The 27,057-nt window shown below is 36.9% G+C and overlaps 1 protein-coding gene across 1 annotated transcript; it reads left to right on the forward strand.

Moving 5' to 3' along the window:
* Positions 1 to 531: 531 nt before the first annotated feature.
* gpr4 (G protein-coupled receptor 4) lies at positions 532 to 20,442 on the forward strand. The gene is made up of 2 exons (XM_051863627.1): positions 532 to 1,307; positions 17,469 to 20,442. Exon 2 carries the CDS (start codon positions 17,876 to 17,878, stop codon positions 18,986 to 18,988), a length of 1,113 nt encoding a protein of 370 aa, XP_051719587.1. The 5' UTR covers positions 532 to 1,307; positions 17,469 to 17,875; the 3' UTR covers positions 18,989 to 20,442.
* Positions 20,443 to 27,057: the final 6,615 nt, after the last annotated feature.

Here is a 27,057-nt window from a genome sequence, read left to right on the forward strand (position 1 = left end):
GTTTTATTTATTTGTGGTCTTGTTAGTTGGTTGGATGTTGTCAGTAGTGTAAGTGCACAACACCTACTTCTCATAGAAGCGCATACTAATGAACATTATGCATCTGCTGTAATATATTTTGAAAGTACATTTATGTTTTATGTAGGCTACTTCTTAACATAACCAAACCAACTGCTAAAATACACTCGTGATAAAATCGCCTCGGCCTGAGGAAATATACAGCAAAAACGTCTCAAATAGACCCTGTTTAACGAAACATAAGTAGCCTATGGTAAATATTTATCAATATGTTATACTTTTATAAATCGCGGGTATATCACAATAACTGTTTAAAAAGTACTTAGGAAAGTTGACGCTGCACTAGCTGTCTTTTGTCTTCTGGTTTGTATTTCCACGGCGATCTTGCGTATTTATGAATGAACTGCTCGTTTTAAAATCTTCCCGGTCTACTGACATTTGTCTGCTTTAAACATTATAATGCTCACGATAACTTTCATTAACATTACAACATGTAAAACCACTTCACCAGCTAATTATTCTTTGACAGCCATGCCATAGAAATGTAAGCTACAGAGCTACCGCAAAATGGAAGTTCAAAGACAATATTATAAAGATGGCGGCGCGCTTGTTTCTCTGGCGCGTAAGGTCTAATTGCGCGAGACGACTTCACATTTTTGTAAAAATAAATAAATAAAAATAAATAAATAAATAAATAAACTTAAAATCACCATTAAAACAAGTGTCCAGGCATTTTAAATAAACAGAATTGCTTAGTCACATTTTACATTATAATATTACAAAATGTTAAATGTAGCCTACTACATTTAGCCAAACAGCAAATGAACTGATATGGATCTATAAAGCAAACGATAAACGTAAAAATAAAATAAAGAGTATAAAATAAAAAAAAAAAATAAAAAAGAGTTTAATCATTTCAGGTTGTCTTTTGGTTTAGTGGCATTCCATTTCAAATGGCCAGCCAGTATTTGAATGGGACAGTCAGTGTTGCTGTTGGATATCTCACGTCACATTTCTCCTCAACCTCCGCGAGCTGCATGCTTGCTCACTTTCAGTTTGCGCTTTGCAACTTCGCGAGAGTCTCTGCTTGTCCGCTCGCGAAATGTGAACTATAGACCCAAGATAATAATGCCTTAATGTAAATATTACTCGATGTTTGACCGGATCTTAGTTTTACTTCGGGAAATGGGAGTTTTGTTATATATCGCTGCGCGTGCTGTTTGGAGATACAGAGAACATCACCTCTATCACTGTCAGTCTGAGTGAATGACCTACGGACACACGATCATGTAAGTGTCATCATTTAGATTTTTCTTAGGGTTATGTTAAGTCTTATGATGAATGGTTATGTTATATATCTTGTTTTCTTTCATTACTTTTAAAATCAGTGCTCCAATACTGTTGAACAATTTTACAACACAATTGTACTTTTGCTCTATTGCCACTTCATAATGCCTTCCCGATCTAAAATTATGTAATTTAGGCGTGTGATGTACCCAATAAATAGATTAGGCTGATAATGCTTATACATGATAAAAGTTATTGGGGTAATTCTACGAGGTGCCTTTTCCATTTTGTAAAGGTTATTTCTTAATATATGATGAGGAAATGGCTATGAAACGTAGCAACACGGTTGATGGCGTCAGTGTTGACAGTTTTGCAGTTCATTTAGCCATTAAAAGCGGTGAGGTTATGACACTTACAGTATTAAAAAGAGAATTTAATGCTGATACTTCAACAAATTTCTAGGTTTTGGTAAGCAAATGTTTACTGTACAAAATCATCATAACAGTGATGACTATTTAAGATTGTACCTCATCGACATATGTGCTAAAACAGAATAGAGGATTTTGAAACTCAAGACTGCAACAGGCCAAAAAGGCACCTTCATTTAATATATTTTTGTTTACATTTACATAAGTGCCTAAAATAACACACAGTGAAAGTAGGTGTCAGCTTTTCATTGTTAAAGTCATTATTTACATATGTATTCATGAGGGACACAAAAGACACCTTTTTCATTGAATGACTCATTTACAGTACATTTGCTACTTAGAACACACTGCTTTTCAAATGTTTTCCATCCATGAGCCATGAATTTAACCTTTTTAATAAGGGGTCACTGTAAATGACAACAGTCGACAACAGTTATAATAGCTTATGTATTAATGCATGTGGTTTGATGCTCGAGTGTTCTTTCCACTGAATTCCTTTGTTGAACACGTGTGGGTTATAGTGTGTGCAACGGCACACTACGTTTCTCACAATTTAACGAGCAATTTAACAAGCTATAAAAGGCCTTTGGCAGTGTTTACAGCAAGTCAGTTATATTGTGTACAATGCAATATATTTTCATCCACATTTGTGATGGGAAAGCATCAGTTAAACAGTCATTGCATATCCATTTTTGGCAGCAGATGATCAAAATATATGAAAACGACACCACGGCAGTTGCGTTTCATATTTCATTTCAGCTCAGTAGCTGTAATATGTAATATAATATGAATTCAATACAGTGGCTCTGCATGTAAACCCGGCACTTGAGATATGTGTATTCTTCTCTCCTCTTTGCTGTAATTTGTGGCTGACTTTGTTTCTCACAGCATCTCGATCTCTCCAGCATGTGGCTGATCTTTTAGAGGCAAAGGGCAGTGTGGCACGTTAAACGGTTTTCTGGAATGTCTTGGCCAATATGGTGTCTCCCTCTCGATTTTGTTAGGAAACAAACACAACGTTTAATCAGTCCTTTTAAGCAAACAGTAATTGCCCTCTTGGGGATGCAAGATAAGAACTAACATTAAAAGCATGACTAGAAGAGAAGAGTAATCTTCCCGTGAACCAATGAGGTGTCTGCTCCAGTGCCACCCGCCTGAGCTAATAAGGGTGTTTTGTGAGGGTAATGTCTGGTTTGAGCACCAGATTGTGTGAGGAAAGCTATAACCCAGTGGGATGGTGGCCCCACAAGTGGCTGTTTTCAAACTTACTAATGAACTCATAGCATTTAAGTGTATAATTAAATATGTGGAGTAATTTGTAGTTTGAAACATCTACAGTAGTGGCAGATTTTATTGCGCCAACAGTTCACAGCAAAGGTTGAGGTTAATGACTGCTGAAACTATGCATAAGGTTTTTTGTGGTCAGACTTTTTCCCCTCACCTACCGTAAATGCAATGCAGTTTCATGAGAAAAACACAAACCTCTAGTGCTGATGTAAAGTGCGCAGTATGCTAAGCGTATCAGCAAGTTCTATTGAGCGGTTTGATCTGTTTAGCAACCTGACACTGACTTCAGCAGAAACATGCCATATGTCAAGCTATATCATATTACGGAATCAGACATATGCTTATCTTGCATGCCCATCTCACTTCTCAGAACCGGAGGCTCGATCTGGATCATGATTAACCATGCTGAATTTTTGAATGGTTGGATTAGTAGAATCCTGTGCAAACATTCCCACCATGTCAAGTGGGTTATGTAAAAAGTGAAAACGCTAACAGTCCACCAGGTCTCCGATGAAGCGCATTGTTGTTTGTCTCTCTCCACATTAGACGGTGTAACTCAACACGTTCTGTATTGGCTGTAATCTTCAGCCCCTTGTGGTCCTCTGGACAAAAGTAGAAGCTTTTAGTGAAGCTATTGGTGTAGTCACTTGTGGCAGTATTGACGTGTGAGAATAAAATATGGAGGTTAGGTCATTGTCGATGGTTTAGAACAATGGTTTATACCATTCTTTTGGCATTTACAATTACAGCTTTTATCTATCAAAAAATAAATGTTTAAAAATACAGCAGGTGATTGATAAGATAAGCTTCTAAATCTGCACCAATCAGGCAAAACATTATGACCACTGACAGGTGAAGTGAATAACACCGATTATCTCTTCATCACGGCACCTGTTAGTGGGTGGGATATATTAGGCAGCAAGTGAACATTTTGTCCTCAAAGTTGATGTGTTAAAAGCAGGAAAAATGGGCAAGTGTAAGGAGTTGAGCGAGTTTGACAAGGGACAAATTGTGATGGCTTGACGACTGGGTCAGAGCATCTCCAAAACTGCAGCTCTTGTGGGGTGTTCCCGGTCTGCAGTGGTCAGTATCTATCAAAAGTGGTTCAAGGAAGGAACAGTGGTGAACCGGCGACAAGGTCATGGACGGCCAAGGCTCACTGATGCACATGGGGAGCGAAAGCTGTAGTGGGTGGGATATATTAGGCAGAAAGTGAACATTTTGTATACCCTTTCATGGAAACGGTATTCCCTGGTGGCTGTTGCCTCTTTCAGCAGGATAATGCGCCCTGCCACAAAGCAAAAATGGTTCAGGAATGGTTTGAGAAGCACAACAACAAGTTTGAGGTGTTGACTTGGCCTCCAAATTCCCCAGATCTCAATCCAATCGAGCATCTGTGAGATGTGCTGAACAGAAAAGTCTGATCCATGGAGGCCCCACCTCGCAATCTGCTTGCTAACATCTTGGTGCCAGATACCACAGCACACCTTCAGGGGTCTAGTGGAGTCCATGCCTCGACGGGTCAGGGCTGTTTTGGCAGCAAAAGGGGGACCAACACAATATTAGGAAGGTGGTCATAATGTTATGCCTGATCGGTGTATATGTGTTGTTCACAATTTTGAAACATGGATGCTGTTGTCTGCATGTTCTTTGTTTGTGTAGTTAGGGCTCAGAAGTTGTTTGGACCGTTTTTCCTCAAACATGCACAGTTCCAGTTAATTATTGTCAAGTTAATGTTTATTATCAGCATTGTTATCAACAAGGACTTTTAAAGGACCTATTATCCTTTTATTATCAGACTTTTATTACAAGATAATGAATGAAGTATGTCATTATGTTTTAGGAGATTCAACCTACACCCTGTCTATTAATATAATACAACATTCTTAAAAATAGTTTTTTTAAAGGGTTAGTTCACCCAAAAATTAAAATTCTGTCATTACTCACCCTCATATCGTCCCACTCCCGTAAGACCTTCATTCATCTTCGGAACACAAATTAAGATATTTTTGATGAAATCCGAGAGCTCTCTGACTCCTCCATAGACAGCAATTTAATTACCACTTTCAAGGCCCAGAAAGGTAATAAAGACATTGTTAAATAAAGCCATTGTTAAAATGGTTCAAATGACTACAGCGACGAGAATACTTTTTGTGCGCAAAAACAAAACAAAAATAACAACTTTATTCAACAATTTCTGTGTGATTCTCCTGTGCTGTTTATATTCAGTCGTGCTGCTCACGTGAACAGAGTCAGCCAATACTGAGCCACCGTTCTAATGTTTGAAGTGACTGGATTTTGGCTGCAAAATTTTGCCAAGCAATGGTAAATTGGTTTTAAAAAATGGTGACCGAATCTTAAGGATGTTTTTTTAAGAACTGTACACTAAAAGGTTCTTTGAGGAATCCAAAATGGCTTCTATGGCTTCTATCGCTTTGAAAACCCTTATAAAGGAGGAAGTACACACACAAGCAATAACAAACATTACCAGAAATGTACAAATGACCATTTTGCTTGAGGACATAGTGACAGTAAACATTCAATCAGTTACATGCTTCATTTGAATATACTTTTGTGAGAATGTTGTGAGTCTTGAAGCACATTTTTCTTGAAGTTCTTCTCTCTTTTTGGTAGTGATTTTCAACTCTTTACCCTATCCTGACCCTACTAAGCTATTTGGCCACTTCAATTTCACATAAACTAATCGTTCTCTGCTTTGAAGTTTTTCTCAGCATGACACTGCATCTAGTTTCCTTTTAAACATTGCTCTGGTTTTTTGCTAAGCAGGTGCCAGCAATTTCCTTGTCTGTGCTACATTGCTGCCAAGTCAGAGTATGTCAACACAATTGCAGATGAAACAGAACAATAGCAGAAGTGGACCAGATGCACCAGATGAGATGTGGAGGTGTTTCCTCTGAGCTTTATCAAAAAACAGCATGAAGCCGGCCGAGTGAGCATGGCGCGAATTTAGTGTTGAACTCTCTCTCGCTCCGTCTCTCCCCGTTCTGCATGGTTTCTTCAGAAAACATATCGTCATGTTGATATCTCTTCTTAATTGCGATTCGGGGTAAAGGTGATTAGCATTTGTGACCGTGCCTAAAGCAGCCGACCAGTTTAAGCCAAATTAAACCTCACCAATAAAACTCTTGACTGGGGACTTGAGTGGAAAATGTGGCACTTTTATTGAAGTCATTAATTCGCCTTGCAGGATGCCTGCCCTGGTCTCTCTAGAGACACACGGCCGCCTCTCCACTGGAGCATAAAACACAGTTAGGAAAGGATTAAATACCTGCCCTGAATCAATACCAAGGGAGACAAGCAGTTCTTACTCAGCTCACCTGCCATGGTCAGCCTGCTATGTGTACGCTGTGTACTGATATAATGGACCGTCCCTTGTAAAGCACATCACCCATCTCAGAAACTTTTATACAAGAACAAATAAAAGGATGGTGGTTACAAAAGAAGATTTTAAGTATCGATTAATTTAACAGTTTTAGTGAGTAGTGAAACGATTTGACAAAATCAGAATTAGTCCATTAATTAGTTTAATAAATATGGATGAAAAACTTTACATTCTCTCAAAAGTGTATTTTAATGAAGCCCATAACTGATGTTTATTGTTATTATGACCTCAAGCACAGAGGTTTCGTTTTGTGTATCTCTGAATGTTTGCATTTGCTTGTGTGTATGTGTGTGCATATGTGCGTGTCTGCGTAAGAAATAGACATATCAGGAAGTCATTTGAGCTTTTTTTTTTCTTGCTTATGTAATGTATAACTTACACAACAAATTATAGGGGTTTTTGAATAAGTTAAAGAGATTGTTCATCCACAAAAAGAGATATTCACAATTTCCAGATTCCAGACTGATCTTTTACACTGCTGTTAGGAAATTAAAAGAACCATTTAATTAATCAAAGTGACAATAAAGGCATTTATATAATGTTACAAAAAAACCTTTATATTCATCAAAGAATCCTTTCCCACAGAAGTATTTAGCAGCACAACTATTTTCAGCATTGATAATATTAATAAATGTTTCTTGAGTATCAAATCAGCATATTAGAATGATTTCTGAAGGATCATGTGACATTGTAGACTGGAGTAATGATGCTGAAAATTCAGCTTTGCCATCACAGGAATAAATTACATTTATAAATGTATTAAAATAGAAAACGGTTATTTTACATTTTATTTTATTTTATTTTTTTGCAATATTATGTTTTTTTTTTATCAAATAAATACAGGCTTGGCGAGCGTAAGACTTCTTTCAAAAACATTAAAAAATTACCTACCCCAAACTTTCGGACAACACAAGAACAAAAAGGACATACAATTGCCATAAAAGAAGCCCATATGAATTGTGTTTTATTTGTAAAACTTTTGAAGCTATATGACAGCTTTGACTAAAGACTGAGAAGAGAAAATCTCCCCCTATACAGCAGCACAAAAATTTGACTCTCGTTTGCACATTTTCAAAATTGCTGCAGTAATGAGACACATGAGAACTATTTATGTTTGAATACAGGCAAACAAGTGACATTTGAGAGCTACGGGGGAAAGGAAGCTGAATTTTGGTCTGTTCCTCACATAAAGGATATAAAATCATATTGGCTTCAGAAGACATAAATAGCACATGGGTACTATAAACCACTTTTTTTGCTGTCCTTTTTGGAGCTTGACAGTTCCTGGGCATTGTGTGCTTTCCACTTATGTTCCAGTAACGCACTTACAATGGAAATATAGCGAGCCGACATTCCAGAGGGTTTAAAAGTTGAAATGTTAAGCTCATATTTTTTGTTAAAGCACTTTAATGAATAATTTAGTAAAGCCCAGGTTATATATATATACTGTAAATATATACTATATATATTGTCTAAATCATCCTTTTTGACGTAGGACTACTTTTCATGGTGCATGAACTTCTAGTTATGCTTTACAAACATAATGTGGGTGTAGTGTGTTGCATGTAAATGTTCCCTTTCTGGAGTACAAAAAAATTGGATGTAACTTTACACAGACAAGCTCAATAAGTGATTCTATCACTCTCATGCCATCATGTATAATATTTAAGCATTGTGTTAATATTAATAATAGGCATTTTAGTGTTACAGTGTTTAGTGTACTGCCTGGCCTTGTGCTCACTGAACTTTGAGCTATTTAAGTCGATCAGCTTGATTTTTCTGTCTAATTGTGCATCTGTGAACAACAAACACCATTGCTGAATTGGAAGGTGTTTTCAAACTGTCAGATGGCAGGATCAGTGGGCACCGGCATGGTGCGGTGAATGATCTGGTTATGCCCTCAGGTGGACACCAGGTAGTTTGTGTCCTGCCTAGCTACCTGCTTATTCATCATGCTGAGCAGTTTGAGACCCAATTGAATTAGTTCCCTTTCAGTTGCCCAATGTTCTTGTGTTAAAAGCCTCTGCTGTTTAAACAGCCAGGTGCATCCTGGCAGTAAAAAAAGTTTAGTTAGGCTTCTTGCACCACTATCATCATACTGAAGTCACCATGTCACACTTAAAGGAGCCAGGTTTCAAAGAAAATGACCATAATATTCATCACTGGTGATAACACCTTCATCAGCTCTTTTGTACTATTGGCTAATGCAGACCGCAAGACCAGAATGCTGTAAGTCTGTAATTACATTTATCTTTGAATGATTCTGTTTTTTCCACTGAACCGTCACTCTAGGACAGGAAAGACTGCTGGAGGGAGAACATATCTGGATAACATCAGGAATATATTAATACGTTCTGTTCTAGACTAATCGCTAAATATAATTCTGACACATTGACCTGTTCTGCAATTGTTGATTTTTTTTTTTTTTAAAACATTTATTTGAGTTTGTGTGTTTGTTATTAAATTAGTTTAAAGTGTACTGTTAGACCATCTCTGTTCCTTTTTTTATTCGTACCATAACATGTATGGCTGTTATGGCCTTTGTAGTTAAGATACATAACAGGTGCTAAACCACATCTGCATATTGTTGCATAAGAATTGAAGGCTTCATTTTGAAAGCTTAAGTGAGAAAAGATAGTTGACTACAGCTACAACCTATTCTGTGCTTTGTGTTTGTTACATCATAAATGACAAAAATATAAGTTGCTTTGTGACATGAATAATCAATAAACTAAATTACATGCCTTTGATTATAGCACATTTTAATAGAGGGGCAACTATAATTATGCATATTATAACAATTAATAATTGTCTGAAATAAATAATTCGATAAATAAATTAACCTTAAAGCAACATTTCACTCAGGAATGGCAATTAATCATGAAGGTGTATGATATGAATGTATAAGGTTAAGTGATCTTTTTAATCATCTTTATGCCTTCACTTATTTATTTTAAATGGTTTGCAATGTGACAAATAAATGTTTAATAATAAAAATATTCCATGTAGGTCTTAAAATCTAATCGCATAATAATTGTAGAAAATAATAGTTATCAAAGTGATGTTTGAAATAAAGTTTTAGAACTGTATGTAAATTATGATAAATCATATACAGTGTGTGTGTGTGTGTGTGTGTGTGTGTGTGTGTGTGTGTGTACATGTTTTTACTTCATGCACATTGACTCATGGGGACTCGTGTCACCGTGGGGACCTAAATTGAGATCCCCATGAGGAAACAAGCTTATAAATCATACAGAATGAGTTTTTTAAAAAATGTAAAAATGCAGAAAGTTTTCTGTGATGGTTTAGGGGTAGGGTTAGTGTAAGGGTATAGAATACACAGTTTGTACAGTATAAAAAACATTACATCTATGGAGAGTCCCCACAAGTGTGTGTGTGTCTATTACCAAGTAGAGATTTTTATTTCTTTGAAAGGTATCAGCGTTAAAAAGAATGAAGAAATTGGTTGGATACCAGCAGAAAAGGTGTCAAATCTCACCAGTCAACAATCTAGAAAAAGCAGTTAACCACAGGACTTGACTTCCCCTTTTTCTGTATTCTCCAGGGCTAGGCATGAACCTGATATGACACCAGTGAATGCAGTAGTCTAAAAGGACAGGACAAATGTGCTTCTTTTCTGAATTTTATGCATATTTATTATATATAGTTGACCAAAATGTTTTTTTTAATGGTTGACGACACCAATACCAATATCTAGAGAGATGTAAATATATTGATGTATGTCATACAGTCTAATGACAGTACACATATTGGGAAAATTAGCACTTATTTTACTCTACTTACTCAAAATTCACTAAAAAAATCTTATGCTTATGGTGGTTCTCACCTGCATTTGTTCATTTGCAGCTGCTGTTTTTCACATGTATGTTTTTCCCTCATTATGTAGGATGTAATAACTGTGGTGAAACAACCTGTTAGAGAACTGAAGGACTTTTAAGATTTAATAGGATGACTTTTCTTGGAAAGAAATGGTTTCTGAGAGCTGCTCTTGACGGAGCTCTTGCTGCTGGGCGATTTCAGGAACAATTTTGAATCAGCTTGTTGTAGAAACAGCTTGTTGTAGAACTTTCCACTTTCGTGGAATACATGTCATTTTCTGGTGTTTTCACTTGTACCACAGCTCCACAAACCTTACTAAACAAGAATTATTGGAAATTATGAGATATATTTAGATTTGCATCATTGTGTATCTATAAACTTGAGTACATCTGTTGTCACCTTTGATATGGGCTTCATATCTAGTAAGGTTTTATCTAGCTTTAGATCTAGCTGTCCTTTTGTCCTTCCCATGGACATTTTAATAAACCTTATTTGACCTCGGTGTCTGTTGCGCGTCCAGGAGTTTTGCCAGGCCTGGCTGTTGTATCCTTGATCTGATCTCCCTCTAATGAGTGAATAAATGAATAATCAGGCACTTCTATTTTAGATTCAGCCTTTTTTCTGAATGCCTCTCTCTCGCTCTGTCTTCCTCTTCCTCTCTCTCCCCATCTCTCTCCAGCTCTTTCATTAAGAAATAGCGGAAAGACACGTCTCTCAGCACCTCCTGATTGGAAAGCTGCCGGCTCCCCTCTTCAAATACTAACTGTATTTGTTATTGTGAGGGTGCTGTGATAACATTGGGGTCTTTCCCATCAGACCAGTAAGGGGGAGATTCAAGGCAAGAAGGGTCTTGTTAAGGCCGTTGTGTTTACACTCATTATTTAGCATGACCCTACAGGGCAAACCACAGGGACGACTGTCACAAAATATAATAGCTCTGATACAATCCATCTGGCAGCATCCAAGACTAGTTTGTCACTCTTAGTTATGCTTGCGCACAGAAAAAATGCAAGTCGTTACATCATTATGTAAGCAACTGTTTGTTTTAGAAGGTGTTTCCGCATGTTACTTTAAAGATACTTCAATTCGTTCTTCAAACTGGACAATAACAACATTTGTCATTTCATGACAGAGCCAGAGCCTTGGGAGATCAGGTCATTCAGGGGTCAAGTGTCCAAAGCCTTCCTTTTCCTATTAATTTTCCCTGCACATACCATGTCTGTCACACAAAAAATGTGTTTCACACAACAAATCGAAAACTGTATCCACAGGAGCGGATAACGAAATTGACATTTGAGGCGTTGGGAATAAGGCTGATTTGATTAAGATAATTACCGTATTTAGAAGCACTTAAAACTGAACCTAATTAAACAGGCTTTCTCGGAACATGATAACATTTTGCAAGAATTGAATGTACGCAGGAAACCCATGTTGTCCTGCCTAGCTTCTATAATAGATCATTTTTTGAAATAGCAATAGTTGTTGACTGCTAAATGTTTCTTATGCAACATGCTGTACCCTTGGGCAGTATGTCCTAATAGATCAGAAACTTGTGTCGTTAAATAAGTTCTGTATGTTCTTGTATCTATAACATTATTGCTTAATCTTTGCCGGGGAAGGAAGCTTTTGGATTTGTCAATTGTATTTATATTAGAAATATGTATAATATCTGTCTGTCTGTCTGTCTGTCAAAACCCCCCAGAAATATTCCTTTTGTGTTCCACAGAAAAAAGAAATACAAACATTTTAGAACGACATGAGGGTGAGTTAATTATAACAGAAGTTTCATTTTTGGGTGAACTGTCCCTCTATTTCTGGTGAAAATATGATGCAAGTGTGTAGTCACTGATGCTGACAGTTGGCAAAAATAGCGTACACTCAATGTGCCATAGTGGCACATATCACATGTTGGACACATGTCCCAAAGTCTGAGTTTGAATTAAGGCAGCGGCTATTTGCACTAAGTGAAAATAGCAGTATTTTCTTAGTTATATGCTATTTACACTAAGTAAAAAAAGCAATATTTAGTGTAAATAGTAGTTAGATGCTATTTATAGTAAGTGTAAATACTTATTATATGCAATTTATACTTAGTGGCAGATACTATTTGCACCTCAGTGTATTGTAGTACATTATAAAACAGTATGCAATAATAACAACACATTGAGAAAAAATTTTTATATTTAATAAAATCAGTACATGGATGTCGTCTTATTGGGACAATAAAGCCTACCTATTATAAAACCTACACCTACCCCTAACTAACTGATAAACACTTTATTCCTACTATTAAATACCCATTAGGCACTTTATTTCCACTTTTTGAATATTTACTTCATTTTTATTTAAAATCAATGCTATTCTGATCTGATATGCAATGGGAAAATGGAGAAGGATGAGTTCAGAAAAAGGATGATTCACACTCTCCACACCACTACTCCTGTTATTAGCTCGGTTTCTTATGTAATTGTGTCTGTCCCAACCAGACATTGGTGGGCGGAGTTAGTGTAAATAGCCTTTGTCAAGAAGACGGGCTATTTGCATTTACTGTAAATAGACAAGTTGAATCAAGCACCTCCTTTTGCTGATCAGTTGCCGAAAAGAAAAAACTATTTTTAGGAGTTTCAGCCCCTATTTTGTGCATTAAAGGGTTAGTTCACCCAAAAATGAAAATAATGTCATTTATTACTCACCCTCATGTCGTTCTACACCCGTAAGACCTTCGTTCATCTTCGGAACACAAATTAAGATATTGTTGATCAAATCCGATGGCTCAGTGAGGACTCTATTGAGAGCAAAGCCATTGAAACTCTCAAGATCCATAAAGGTACTAAAAACATATTTAAAACAGTTCATGTGAGTACAGTGGTTCAACCATAATGTTATAAAGCAACGAGAACACTTTTTGTGCGCCAGAAAACCCCAAAATAACGACTTTTCAACAATATCTAGTGATGGGCTGATTTCAAAACATTGCTTCAGTGTTCGAATCAGTGGATCGGAGCGCCAAAGTCACGTGATTTCAGCAATTTAGCCGTTTGATAGGAGATCCGAATCACTGATTCAAAACAAAAGATTCATAAAGCTCAGAAGCTGCATTTCACTTCAAACACATTAGGAACAGATGTCATACTGATAGGTATACTGTAGGCTCATTTAAACAGCTCTGATTGGCCATTATGCAATAGTAGTAAACTGAGATGGAATGCTGTAATCAACACTTTTCCCAATTACGTAACTGTGGTAGCTATAATCACGGTCTAGATTGTATCCAGTTAGTTGTGCAGCTCTAACTTTACTGTTATTTATGTTATGCAGGCTTTTCCAGACATTATTTCAGTTCTATTGAGCGGCCCTCTTGTTTTTCAAAGACTCCATGACACTCGATGACACTATTTCTTGTCTCATTAGAGACTATGGAAACTATTTTTTACTCTAGAGCATCAATATTGAGACGAGCTTGTATCACTGACCACTACCGTTGTGCAGGTGTCCCTGATTATTCATGGCCTCATTTCCAGGGTTATGGGAGATTGGGTCTGATGTCTCAGTGCTTTGTTCGTTATTTCCACCTGCCTATAGAGGGAAAATAGAGAAACAGGTCTTTATTCTGTGCTTTATGTTGCCACAGTGATCGTGGACAAAGGCCAGATATATTTGTTTACACTGTTTTAAAAGATCTTCTCCTTTTGTGTAATGCAAACTTTGATATTGTAAATGCACACAAACTATCCTGCATATTTTAATCTGAGAGATCTTTTTTTGCATCGTCCCAGCCAGTTCTGTCCCCTCTCGCTTTTTATCTCCCAACCTGAATGAAAATGAAGTCGGGTTGACAACTTTCCAGTGGTTTACATTCCATCATCTTTAAATCTTTCTTACCCTGTAGTGCTTTCAGTTTTTCTCTATTAAAGGATACATTGTTATCTGCCACTATGAGGTATTGATATTGGAGCAGAATGACAGATTGGATTAGGTCAGTGATTTTTAAGCCCCTGTTGGCGTATCCGTCGCCGTTTCTGGCCCCAGGCAGGGCAGCGGACCTCTGCTGTTATCTCATATTTCCTACTGATTGAAAAGCATCAGGCTCATAAGCAATATCTTAAGACTGGTGACACACTAGGGAAGCACTCTGCTACCTGATCTGTTTGTTTCACTGTTTTTGACTGGATGCTGTGATGGTGGGTGACAGGAATAATAAGGTGTTTTTAACGCTTTGAATTCAATCTCAAACCTTTCAGTGTCAGAAATTGTGATCAAAATAAAGTGCAGGTCATTTTTAAAACTGGGTTTAGAGTAAGTCGTGTTTATTTCCTAAAACAGTGCAAAATTGTTTTTTTTTGTGTGTGTGTGTGTTAATTGATTTGTCTTGCATCTTATGTAAAACATTAGTAGAATAGTAAGTGCAGAGGCGTTGTGTGCGCTGTGTAAATATGATGGTTATTGTGGTTCTAGACTAAATGTGAACATTTACTCATCTCACTTGCACAAAAACAGATTCAGTGTTCCTGAAAATGAATAAACACTGTGAAATGCAAACTCTGAATATTACACAAACCTGCAATAATTAAATGTTAAATTACACAAATATACTTCATGTATTAAATCTCACTTTATTAACCAATGTCTTTGCTGCTGACATTCAATGATCAAATTCAACCATACAAATAAGCAAAAATGACTTTAGTTAAACATCACATTTGTGTTTTATTTTTTGTTTTTATTACTGAAGTAAGAGCACAGCTGAAAGGTTTTTTTTAAAGGCACCCTCTACTGTACAGGCGTGAATTTGTATTTTCCTTCAGCCTGAGGCTTATTCATTTCACTTTTGGTGTGAAAGGGCCTTAAAAACCTTTTTTTGGGAAATGGGTTTCAGAGAAAATTATTTTAGTTCTGAATAATCTGTTTTATGGTTTAGGAATGTTGTCCGTTATCCCAAGAGCCTGAATCACATTGAGTCATTTCTTCACATTGTTCAGCTATTTCCTTTGAGTCTGAACACTGACTTGCTTAGAAGTTATAAAAATAGTTACATTTACTTTAAGAATAAAGACCTAAAATTACACAAAAAGCATTTTGTGGAATATTCTATTCGTTTACTTGAAGTGTGTGGTAGGCATGTGACAGTATCAAATTTTCATGTTGCGATAATTGCTGAAGCTTTTATCATGGTATACGGTATTATCACGATATTGAAATAAGTTGCTAAAAAAAAGCTGTCATAGTATAACAGGTTTAAGAACTCTTTTTCTTATAACAAAAAGAACTCTGAACATTTAAATACAATAAAGCAATACACAAAAAAAGTATAAAGTAGAATATTTCAAAACGATTGAAGTACAAAAGAATTATGAATATCAACAGGTAACACTTTACAACAAGGTCTCATTATTTAACGTTAGTTAATGCATTAACTAAGATTAAGAATGAGCAATATTTGTTACAGAAGGTATTATTTTTTTGTTAATGTTAGTTAAAAAATACAACTGATCATTGTTAGTTTTAAGTAAGTAACAACTTTTGATTTTAGTAACGTAATTAAACTTTAACTTAAGATTAATTAATAAACTTAAGATTAATAAATGCTTTATTAGTATTTTTCATTAGCTGTGTCTCATTTAATTTAATTTCGAAGGCTGCATCCTCCAGAGGACGCATCCTGTGAAGGATGCGCTATACGCTATGCGCTATTTTTTTTTTATTTTTCAAATAAATGACGGTTGTTAACAGCGACGCAAAGAATTGTGGGCTATCTGCAGCAGCGAAGGATACACCTCATGCATCCTCCGAATTCCTGTGAAAGAAGGGTGCATTCGAAGGTTGCATTCGGAGAGTCCTACTTACTTTTCTGAAATGATACAGCCTCAATGATGTATGCAACCTTCGAATGCGACCTCCGGAGGACGCAGCCTTCGAAATGAGACACAGCTATTGTCAATTTGGTAATAATGAATTAACATGTTAACTAGTGAAGCCTTGTGTCACTAAGTGTTACTGAACAATAAGAAATAATCAGAACATTTTTAATCATTATAGGGCATGTTGTAGTCCAGATTAAAATATAAAAATGTTTAAGTTAAGTTGAAAATAGCTTATTAAGTCTTTAAGTATTAAGTATTTGGTGCTGTGATGAGCAACATTGCGAATTCAAAAAACTGAATGGCTATTTGAAGCATTTTAAATACTGTTCAGTAGCGCAGCTGCTTTGTTTATGGGGTTTCCGGGGTAACCGCTGCATTTCTGCTGTTCCATCAGCGTCAGAGAGTAAATGTGCACTTTCATTCAGCTCGTCACTCGTTCCGCCATGTGCTTTTCATGCATGTTGGGCTTGTTTACATCTGAGTGTCCCTTTGACGCAGCATACAGCGGTGTTGTGCATTTTATACGGTTGATGGGTAAAGTATCCTTAAAATGTATTATAAAAATTTAATAATTCATAATAATTTTGAAGTGCCCACGATAACAATATTGTGCATATTCATTATCGTGATATATCGTATTACCGCATATCGGCACATGTCTAACATGTCTTTTTTTATTATATGGATGCTAAGAGATGCACATGCATTGCTACCCAGTTAGTTCGCACACTAGCATCTCTCATTTATCTCATATGCCCAGCCACAGTTACTATGTGAACCTATAAACAATCGGAAGCAAACAGCAAGCTTGGTTTAACACCAGGCACTGTAGCTATGCCACATCACTGTGGTATAATAACAACACCATTTACAAAAAGGCTGCTTGTTATTATTGCTTTGTTTGCATATGCAAGGAGCATATAGGTCACCTGTCAAGCCATAATGTTCTGCTCTGTTTAATTTATATCATATTTCCTCATGCTAGCAGGTACTTATAATCTGCTTGATCTAAGGAGAGAAAATACCTGTGCCTGTTCAGAAAGAAACTTCCTCCTAGAGATACCAGCAGATACAAACCTTGGAAAACAAGATGGAGCTTTGTAATTAATGTTAATTCAGTTGAACTCCAAACAAACAGATGCTAATGAGAGGATGACCAAGGTTAGAGGTGGGAATAGGAAAACATACGCTCATTGTATCACAGAGCAAATCTAATCTAACATACACAGCGCCCTAGAAGGACATTTCTTAACAATAACAAAGATCACAAACATTGCAGCAAATCATAAATAATGAAGCATGACTTCTAAACCTCACATAATTGCTCTTTTTCCTCTTTTGCAGATGGATGTTGTTGGACAGACCAAAGATTAGCCATTGTGTGACCTTCATAGATGGAGTTGACCATTTCATACTGCTGAAAAAAACCCTGACCCTACATGAGACCTCTCCAAGGTGATCATTTCACAAGGATTAATGGCATGTTCTCTTGTGGTCATGTCTTTGACCTCTGAGCCCTCCGAGAGGTTGAAACACTAGCCATGAAATGTGGTAGAGGCATGTGACACATCAGGCCCACCATGCTAGACCGGAGTGGGCTACAGTGTTACTGTCACTATACAATACATGAAAGCAAAACGGAAACATTCTGACTTTCTAATCTCATTTTTAAACATGGCTTGAGTTTGGACCTTAGAAACCTCAGCCAATTTTAATGATTATATAAGTCTCTGAAGCGAAGCGAAGAGACCATGTGTAACATCTCAACTTCGTGCAATGTTGACTCGAACATAGACCAGTTCTTCCAGCCGGCGCTGTATATTATCGTCATCGTCCTTGGCTTCCCCACCAACTGCATGGCCCTGTGGGCCGCGTACATGCAGGTCAGGCAGAAGAACGAGCTGGGGATCTACTTGATGAACCTCTCGGTGGCTGACCTCTTGTATATAGCCACTTTGCCACTTTGGATCGACTATTTCGTTCACCATGACAACTGGATCCACGGTCAAGTGTCCTGCAAGCTCTTCGGTTTCATCTTCTACACCAACATCTACGTCAGTATCGCCTTCCTCTGCTGCATATCTGTGGATCGTTACTTGGCGGTGGCTCATCCCTTGAAATTCGCTAAAGTCCGCAGGGTCAAAACAGCCTTATTGGTCAGCGCCGTTGTATGGATAACCGAAATAGTGGCTAACTCTGCGCCTCTCTTCCATGATGAACTTTTCAAGGACCGCTTCAACCACACCTTCTGCTTCGAGAAGTATCCCATGCAAGACTGGGTGGCTGGAATGAACCTTTACCGCATTTTCCTCGGCTTCTTGGCGCCTTGGGGTGTGATGCTGGCCGCGTACAGAGGGATCCTGAGAGCCGTGCGCGGTAACGTCTCCACCGAGCGACAGGAGAAGGCTAAAATCAAGAGGCTGGCCCTCAGTTTGATCCTCATCGTCCTCCTCTGCTTCGCTCCCTACCACGTCCTCTTGTTGTGGCGCAGCGTGCTCTTCCTCAGCAACCCCTGCGACTGTGGCGCAGAGGAGAACTTGTTTGGTGCTTATCACGTGACTCTGGCGCTCACCAGCCTCAATTGCGTGGCGGACCCAATCCTCTACTGCTTCGTCAATGAAGGGGCCCGTCATGACGTGGGCCGGGCCCTGGCCAACCTCTTGGGTCTCTTCCAGCGGGGTCAAAGCCCAGAGGCGCTTATGGGGGCATCCATCACCGTAGAGACGCCCCTGGCCATGAAGAAGCCCGATTTCTACAGTGATGTTAAAACGAATTCCTATAAAACTGACATTGAAGTACTCAAAGACGAGTGCCTTCAAATGACCATTCTCAGTGTTAAAAATGAAGTTAAATGTCAGTTGTAAATGTAAATGTCAATAGCAAAATATTAAATCAAGTGCAATTTTAAAGCCCAAAGAATACTTCAGTTTTGACAAAGCGTAGCGTATGTGTACAGCCGGACGTCTTTCAAAGTGTACTGCATTTGATGATGTACAAACAGACTACACATGTGCACTAGAAAGTTTCATCTTTGTCCAGTGTCTCTGCTATTTCTCTCCAGAAGTTATGACTGATAAAAATGTCTTTTAAAAAATTGTTTATTGCATGTATCCCTTAAACGCCTCACACAAGCTCTTGTCAATGTGGTCGTACATTGTTGTTGTCGTCTCCAGTAGTTTGTTGTTCTGTCTCATCTCTTTCTTTTTCGACTGTGAAACAAAGGGGCCGGGGTAGTGTCGCCATCTTGTGGACAAACGAATTACTGCAAAAAAATTCAAGATGTATGTTCAAGCTGCACGTACAGAGTTCACGTTCTGCGTGTATATGCACATGCTATGCTGATGATTAAATTTACGTCACGCACACTGTACACATACCCTGGTGTATGCGTAAAAACCGAAGTATACTTTTGGGTTAACCAACAGGTTCTGTGGAGCATAAAAGAAGGTACTTTGTATAATGTCTCTGAGTTTTGTTTTATTTTTTTGTCCATACAATAAAAATAAATAGGGTCCAACGGTGATGTTTTGGACCCCATTTACTTTCATTACAAAAACAAACCATACAAAAACAAAATTTCATAGACAAAAACATTTGGCACATTGCTTAAACTATCTTCTTTTGTGTTTCACACAAGTAAAACAACATGAGGGTGATTAAATGATGACAGAATTTTCATTTTTGGGCAAACTATCCCTTTAAGTGTAAATACTTTTTGGGCTGCTGTACATGAAGGTGCACTTTCTGAAGATAGCTATACCAACACCTATGCTTACCTCAAGTTTTACCCAGAAACACTGTCTATAATGAGGATTACTTGAAGTCAGCGAAGTGTTGATGTCAGAATCCCTTCTCTTGAATGTTTTATATATGCCTGTCATTTCTGTCTGTTCTTATAGAGTTTGCAGGAAATATACTCTACTATCCCTAATTTGATGTTATTGGTCATTTTAAGTCCAATAATGTCACAGACAACACAAATACCGGCAGGGCTGTTTTATGTGACATGTCTTAATATGCATCTTAATACACTGTATAAAGTCTTAACAAGATTCTTTAACAAAACCCTGTCTGGAGGAGCATGTTTCTCAGCCATCTCTTGTTTGGCATACTTTATGTACGGTGGCCCACAGATACCCAAAATGGAAACAGTTTCCAAACAATTGGCTTTGCTGTTGTTTACATTTTTTCTTCATTAGGTTTCCAGGTGCCCTGTTTCAGCCTACCAAACTGTAAGTCCTGAATGTCAGCAGTGAGAAAGTGCAATGTAATGGATTTGCTGTTATGCCAAAATAAAACACGTCAGTTATTCTTTTGTTGTGTAGTGCTCAGCTCATTTCTTTAAATAGTTCTGATAAGTTCTTTCTTTGGCAACAGATGTTGTAAATGCAAATAAGAGTGATATGTAAATAAAAAAGTTAAAGTTATATCCCAGGTAACAAAAATATGTTTTGAAAGAACATTTTGCTAATGTTCCCATTAAGTTATGAAAACATTATTTCTAATTCTAAACATTCAGAACATCCAGTTTTTAAAAAATGTTTTAAAAACATTGTTTTCTTGGTTATACGTACGTTAAAGGATTAGTTCACTTTCAAATGAAAATTACCCCAAGTTTTACTCACCCTCAAGCCATCCTAGGTGTATATGACTTACTTCTTTCTGATGAACACAATGGGAGAAATATTAATAAATGTCCTGAGCTTTATAATGGCAGTGAGCAGGATCAACGAGTATGAGCTGAAGAAAGTGCCTCCATCCATAAACATCCGGGGGGGTTAATAAAGGCCTTGAAACATTGAAACGATGCGTTTGTGTAAAAAAATATCCATATTTAACAAGTTATGAAGTAAAATATCTAGCTTCTGCCAGACCGCCTTCTGTATTCAAGTTACGAAGAAAGTGTAAACTGGCGTCGCATCAGTTACACTTTTTCTGTAAGTTGAATAGGGAAGGCGTAGGACGTAGCGTAAGCTTTTTGAACTGCTAGAGTTTTATACTTTCTTCGTAAATTGAATATGGAAGGCAGTCTGGCGGAAGCTACATATTTTACTTCATAACTTGTTAAATATGGGTATTTTTTTACACAAACACATCGTTTCGCTTCAGAAGGCCTTTATTAACACTCTGGAGCCGTGTGGAATATGTTTATGATGGATGGATGTGGATGGAGACACTTTCTTCAGCTCATACTCCTTTGGTAACATTTACTGCCATTATAAAGCTTGGATGCGTCAGGATATTTATTAATATATCTCCGATTGTGTTCATCAAAAAGAAGGAAGTATACACCTAGGATGGCTTGAGGGTGAGTAAAGCTTGGGGTAATTTTCATTTGAAAGTGAATTAATCCTTTAAGGGAAAATTCCATTTTATAATTTTGCAAAAAAATGATGGGATCATTACTTTTGAATGTTCTCTGAATGTTCTAAAACAATTAGTATCATTTAAAAAATTGTTAGACAAACTAAGGCCATTTTAAAGAGATTTTAAAGAGACATTCAAAAACGCTGCAGACCCCGTTTTAGTTTGAAAACGCCGGGGTTGCGTTTCAGTATAAACGGACCAAAATGGAGATTTTTGAAATCGATGGCGTGGCTGCCCACGTTCGCTCTGCGTATCCTTGACGACCGTGTAAACAATAACATGGAGACTGAACTGCAATTTTTGCTGGCTTTGTTGTAATTTTTAGGAGCCATTGTGCAGTTAAACTGCATTTTTTTTTAATACTGCAGCTGCCTACATGTGCAAGAGGCAACTGTTTACACTTGTACGTGGATGCCCAGTGTGCATGAACTTTCGGCCGTGTAATGTAGACGGAGATCGTTTCTAAAACGCTGTGGAAACACCAGTGTAAACGAGGATCGTTTTCATTTTAAAACGCCGTTTTAAAACAAAAATGCACTAGTGTAAACGGGGCCTAAAACATTTCAGAAAATGTTCCATAAATAACATTTTTGTGCTAATGTTAATAGATCCAGGCCAGATAACTCTGAGCGAACATTCTATTAATGTTATGGGAACTGTTATGGTAATTGTTCATAACTTTGAGAAAATCTTGCCAGAACTGTATGCTGGGATGATATTATGTGTGATCAAGGGCACTGACTAAGCTTTATAACCAGAAGTAGATGTGAGAGTCTACACTTGTGGTCATGTTCAACATTAAGGAAAATCCTGTCAACATGGCCATTCCCTTGAAGATGAGTCATTCTGATTCCCACCAGTCACTGTAAAGAAGAATCAAGCTGTGTGTCAGCTGATTAATAGAGCAGAACACTGAGCTGCCAGTAAAATGCTCAAGGGGGAATTCTTACATATTCTGTAAACACAAGACTTTATCTTCAAAATATTTATGTATGCTAAATCTGCTAATTCCAGCGTCTTTTATGCAGGAAAGATATTTCTGCACTAGGAATCTGTTTTTCTGTCTCTTTAGTGTTAAAAATTACAATTATTTGTTAAGACATTCACTCTTGTGTAGTTTTAAGTGATTTAGGCATCCCTAAAAAAAATTGAAGTTAAAAAGAAAAAAAATAACATGGGGAATAAAGGGTGAATAAAAACAATTTTATTCACCATCATGTCTTTTAAAAAAAGAAAAATGCAAAATAGTCTTTATGCAAAATTGTCTTTGAGCTGTACCGCCTGTGTGTTTATTAATAGACATGTTCAATAGCATGTACTTTGCCAGCATTTACTTTGACTTTTCAACATCTGTGTGACTGAAGTCATGTCTTCATGCTCCTTCCTTCAACAGTGTACTGCAGCACACTGCCCATCTGTCCAAGGTCAGTGTTCACTGGGTCACGTTCCTCCTGAGTGAAACACAATGCCTTGGCACTTAAGCTCTGTGTCTGTGCGGTGTGGCTGTCCAGTGACCTGGAAAGGAGTAATGCCAATGGGTTCTTATCTGAAAGTGTCAGACAGTACAAACGTGTTGGCATACTGCTCCTTGACATATTTTGACATTCTATTTAAGAAGAAGAAATTATTTATTAAAATTATTGTTATTAGTAGTAGTAATACTATTAAAATTCTATTTTAATTTATATTTTAATTTACTAATTTAAATATTGGTGCAATGGTAATGCAGGTAAATGTACACTGTTGTTTGTTTTGTTACTATATAGACCTTATTTACCAGAGAAACAAGCGCGCCGCCATCTTTAGAATATTGTCTTTGAACTTCCTTTTTTGCGGTAGCCCTGTATATTTCTATGGCATCGCTGTTGAAGAATAATTAGCTGGTGAAGTGGATTTACCTGTTGTAGAGTTAATGAAAGTTATCATGAGCATTGTTATGTTTAAAGCAGATGTCTTAACAAATGTCAGTAGACCAGGGGAATTTTAAAATAAGCAGTTCATTCATAAATACATAAGATTGCTGTGGAAATATAAGCCGGAAGTCAAAAGACAACGAGCGCAGCGCTGAAAAGGGGCGGGGCTACATAAGGTCTATAAGTGTAATGATTTTGACTTTCCATTTAAAGGATTTTCACCCAAAAGTATAAAAAATTCCAAACCTGTAAGTAGGGATGTAACGATTCACTCAACTCACGATTCACGATACTGGTTTGATTTTCTCACTATTTTTTTTTTTTTTTAACAAAATGAAATTTAAAGGTTTAGTTCACTTCTGAATTCAAATTTCATGATAATTTACTCATGTCATCCAAGATGTTCATGTCTTTCTTTCTTCAGTCGAAAAGAAATTTAGAGTTGCGTCCCAAATGACGCACTATACACTATGCACTATGTACTCATCCATGTAGTGCGTGAATTGTATAAGGTTATTTTATCATTTAACAATGGAGTCCAATACCCCCTCCCCCTCCACTACGTAATTAAAGCTGCGACAGTTGAGTGCATGAAGTGTCCAACATTCCACACTTCGTTTTTTCCGTTAATTTAGTGCATCATCCGGGTATTTAAAGTGCAATTTTTCTTTTTGGAATTTTCTGTGTGAACACACTACTCGCACTATTTGTACTTAAAAATGTCATAGAATAATGCATAAGTACGCGAATTGGGACGCATTGAAGGTTTTTGAGGAAAACATTCCAGGGTTTTTCTATGTATAGCGGACTTCAGTGGCGTTTACTGTGTTGAAGGTCTAAATTGCAGTTTCTGTGCAGCTTCAAAGCACTATATACGATCCCAGATGACAAATAAGGGTCTTATTTAGTGAAACGATCAGTCATTTTCTTTAAAAAAATAAATAAATAAATTATATATGTTTTAACCACAAACGACCGTCTTTTGCACTAGCTCTCTTCCTCCTCTTCTTCTTGTAGAATTCCGGCAGTGTAGATGCTGCTAAGCGTATTACCGCCCTCCACAGGTCAAAGTTTGAACTAAATTGTCATATACAATATGCTAGTGCAAGTATATAAGAATTAGTTCAAACTTTGACTGGTGGAGGGCAGTAGTACACTTAGCAGTATCTACACTGCCGGAATTCTACAAGAAGAAGAGGAGGAAGAGAACTAGTGCAAGATGAGCGTTTGTGGTTAAAACGTATATAATTTTTAATTTTTTTTTAGAAAATGACAGATTTTTTCGCTAGATAAGACCCTTATTCCTAGTCTGTGATCGCGAAGAGCCCTTTGAAGCTGCAATGAAACTGCAATTTAGACTTTCAACCCAGTGAACCCCACTGAAGTCCACTATACAGAGAAAAACAATGGAATGTTTTTCTCAAAAACCTTAATTTCTTTTTGACTGAAGAAAGAAAGACATGAACATCTTGGATGACATGGGGGTGAGTAAATTATCATGAAATTTGAATTCAGAAGTGAACTAATCCTTTAAGACAAATTATAAATGAAAAAGTGTTCTTTTATTATTTCTAAGACAAAATGCTGCATATTTCTTTGTGAAATTGAAATATCTTGGGTCAAATAACAAAACTAAATTTAAATTTTAGAACTAATCCCAAAAAAGTCCCTCCAATTAGATTTTCCAACGCTGTTTTCTTGAGAGGAGGTTTGTTTCGTCTCAGCTCCTGTTGTGCCTGTCTGGTCAAGAGGCTGCAGAAATAAGACCTCTATTATTGTATATTAGTGTGCTATTAGTGTATATTAACATCATCTTGCGGTATCTGCACCTCAACGCTTTCATTTTTAGTCTTTGTAAATGCCGCCAAACCTGCCATTTGAATGAAGATGGGTCATCCTCAACATCAGTGCTGCTACGCTTGACGCTTGATTTGCTCGCTGCTCTCGCGCCTGTAAAGCGGTGTCACAGTAATCAGCGACAGCACCCCTGCTGTTTCAAATGTATATTACAATTCTCAACCGACTTGAATCGTCATGTTTTCAACAACTTTCGTCGATTTTCAACCGACTCGCGGTGCATCGTTACATCCCTAAAGATCTTCGTTCATCTTCAAAGCACAAAAGAAGATTTTTTTAATGAAATATGAGAGCCTATGCAACTACCACTTTCAAGCCCCAGAAAGGCAGTAAAGGCATCATATGAAGCGACGCATGTTTCCTCAAAAAAACATAATTTACCACTTTATTTATAAAATATTAATCTCCAATGTGCTTTCACGAGAGTGTGTTGTGTTGTGTTGACGGCAAAGCGGACGATGTTACGTGAACGTGTTGGAGATTATAATATTTTGTAAAAAGTGGTAGTTGAGTAGACTGTCAGGGACTTTTAGACTGTTTAGTAGACTTTTTTTTTTAGATTTCATCAAAAATATCTTAATTTGTGTTCCGAAGATGAACGAAAGTCTTACATTGTTTGGAACGACATAAGAGTAATTAATGACAGAATTTTCTTTTTCGGGTCAACTATCCCTTTAATTGAATATTCATTCAAAGTATTATTGTTATTATTATTATTATTGTTATTAATAGTAATATTATTAAAATTATATTTTAATTTACTAATTTGATTTACTAATAACAGTGTTGATGCAGGTAAATACATTGTTGTTTGTTTTGTCAATATATAAGTGTAATGGTTTTGACCTTGAAAAAAATCATTAAAATTATATAAAATTATTATTATTATATTTTAATTTGTATTTTAATTTATTAATTTATATATTGGCGCAGCGGTGATGCAGGTATATGTATGATGTTAGTTGTAACTATGTGTAATGATGTTTTTCAGTCAGTCTACATAAACATTTTTGTGTGATGGAACTTCTTTATGAATAAATAATAAGACAATATCTTTCAGATCTACAGCAGATGTTGCCGCTGACATTTTCCAGATATATACTATGCTCACTGCATGCAGAGGTCGAAGTAGGCTATTTGAACTGTATCGTGTGTTTCTCTAGGCATAGGCCAAGTTCTCACTGGGACATTATAATATGCGTATGATGCCATCTGTAATTTATTACATTTTCGTAACAGTAGACATTTTATTGGACCATAATGAAGTACAGACTTCTTCATGAATCATCACTGAAGACAGTTTAATTTAAAGGGTTAGTTCACCCATAATGAAAATTCTGTCATCATTTATTCACGCTCATGTCATTTCAAACCCATAAGACTTTTGTTCATCTTCGAAACACAAATAAAATACATTCATCAGCACACACGGCAGTTGTGGTAAACGGAAGCTGAAACATGTTTGCATGACATGCGAGAACCAATGAGGTTCATTCTCGTGTGTTACGCAGCACATTTGAGCTTATGCATTAACCAATGAGGTTTGCTCTCGCACATCAAGCAATATGGTTGAGCTTGTCAAAATTGATTCTGTTCCATCCACACGTGATTCAATGTTTATATGTGAATAAAAGCCTAAATTAAATCTGTTCATCATATCAAGCAATCGAGTCTCTTCAGAGTCTCAAGTCTCAATTCATATGGATTAGTTTTATGATCTATTTATGAATTTTAAAGCGACAGGTAGTACTTTTTGACAGTGGTAGTTGCGTGGACTGTCAATAGAGGGACAGACA

Source organism: Ctenopharyngodon idella, chromosome 15 (genome assembly GCF_019924925.1).
Source record: "Ctenopharyngodon idella isolate HZGC_01 chromosome 15, HZGC01, whole genome shotgun sequence".
Lineage (NCBI taxonomy): Eukaryota > Metazoa > Chordata > Actinopteri > Cypriniformes > Xenocyprididae > Ctenopharyngodon > Ctenopharyngodon idella.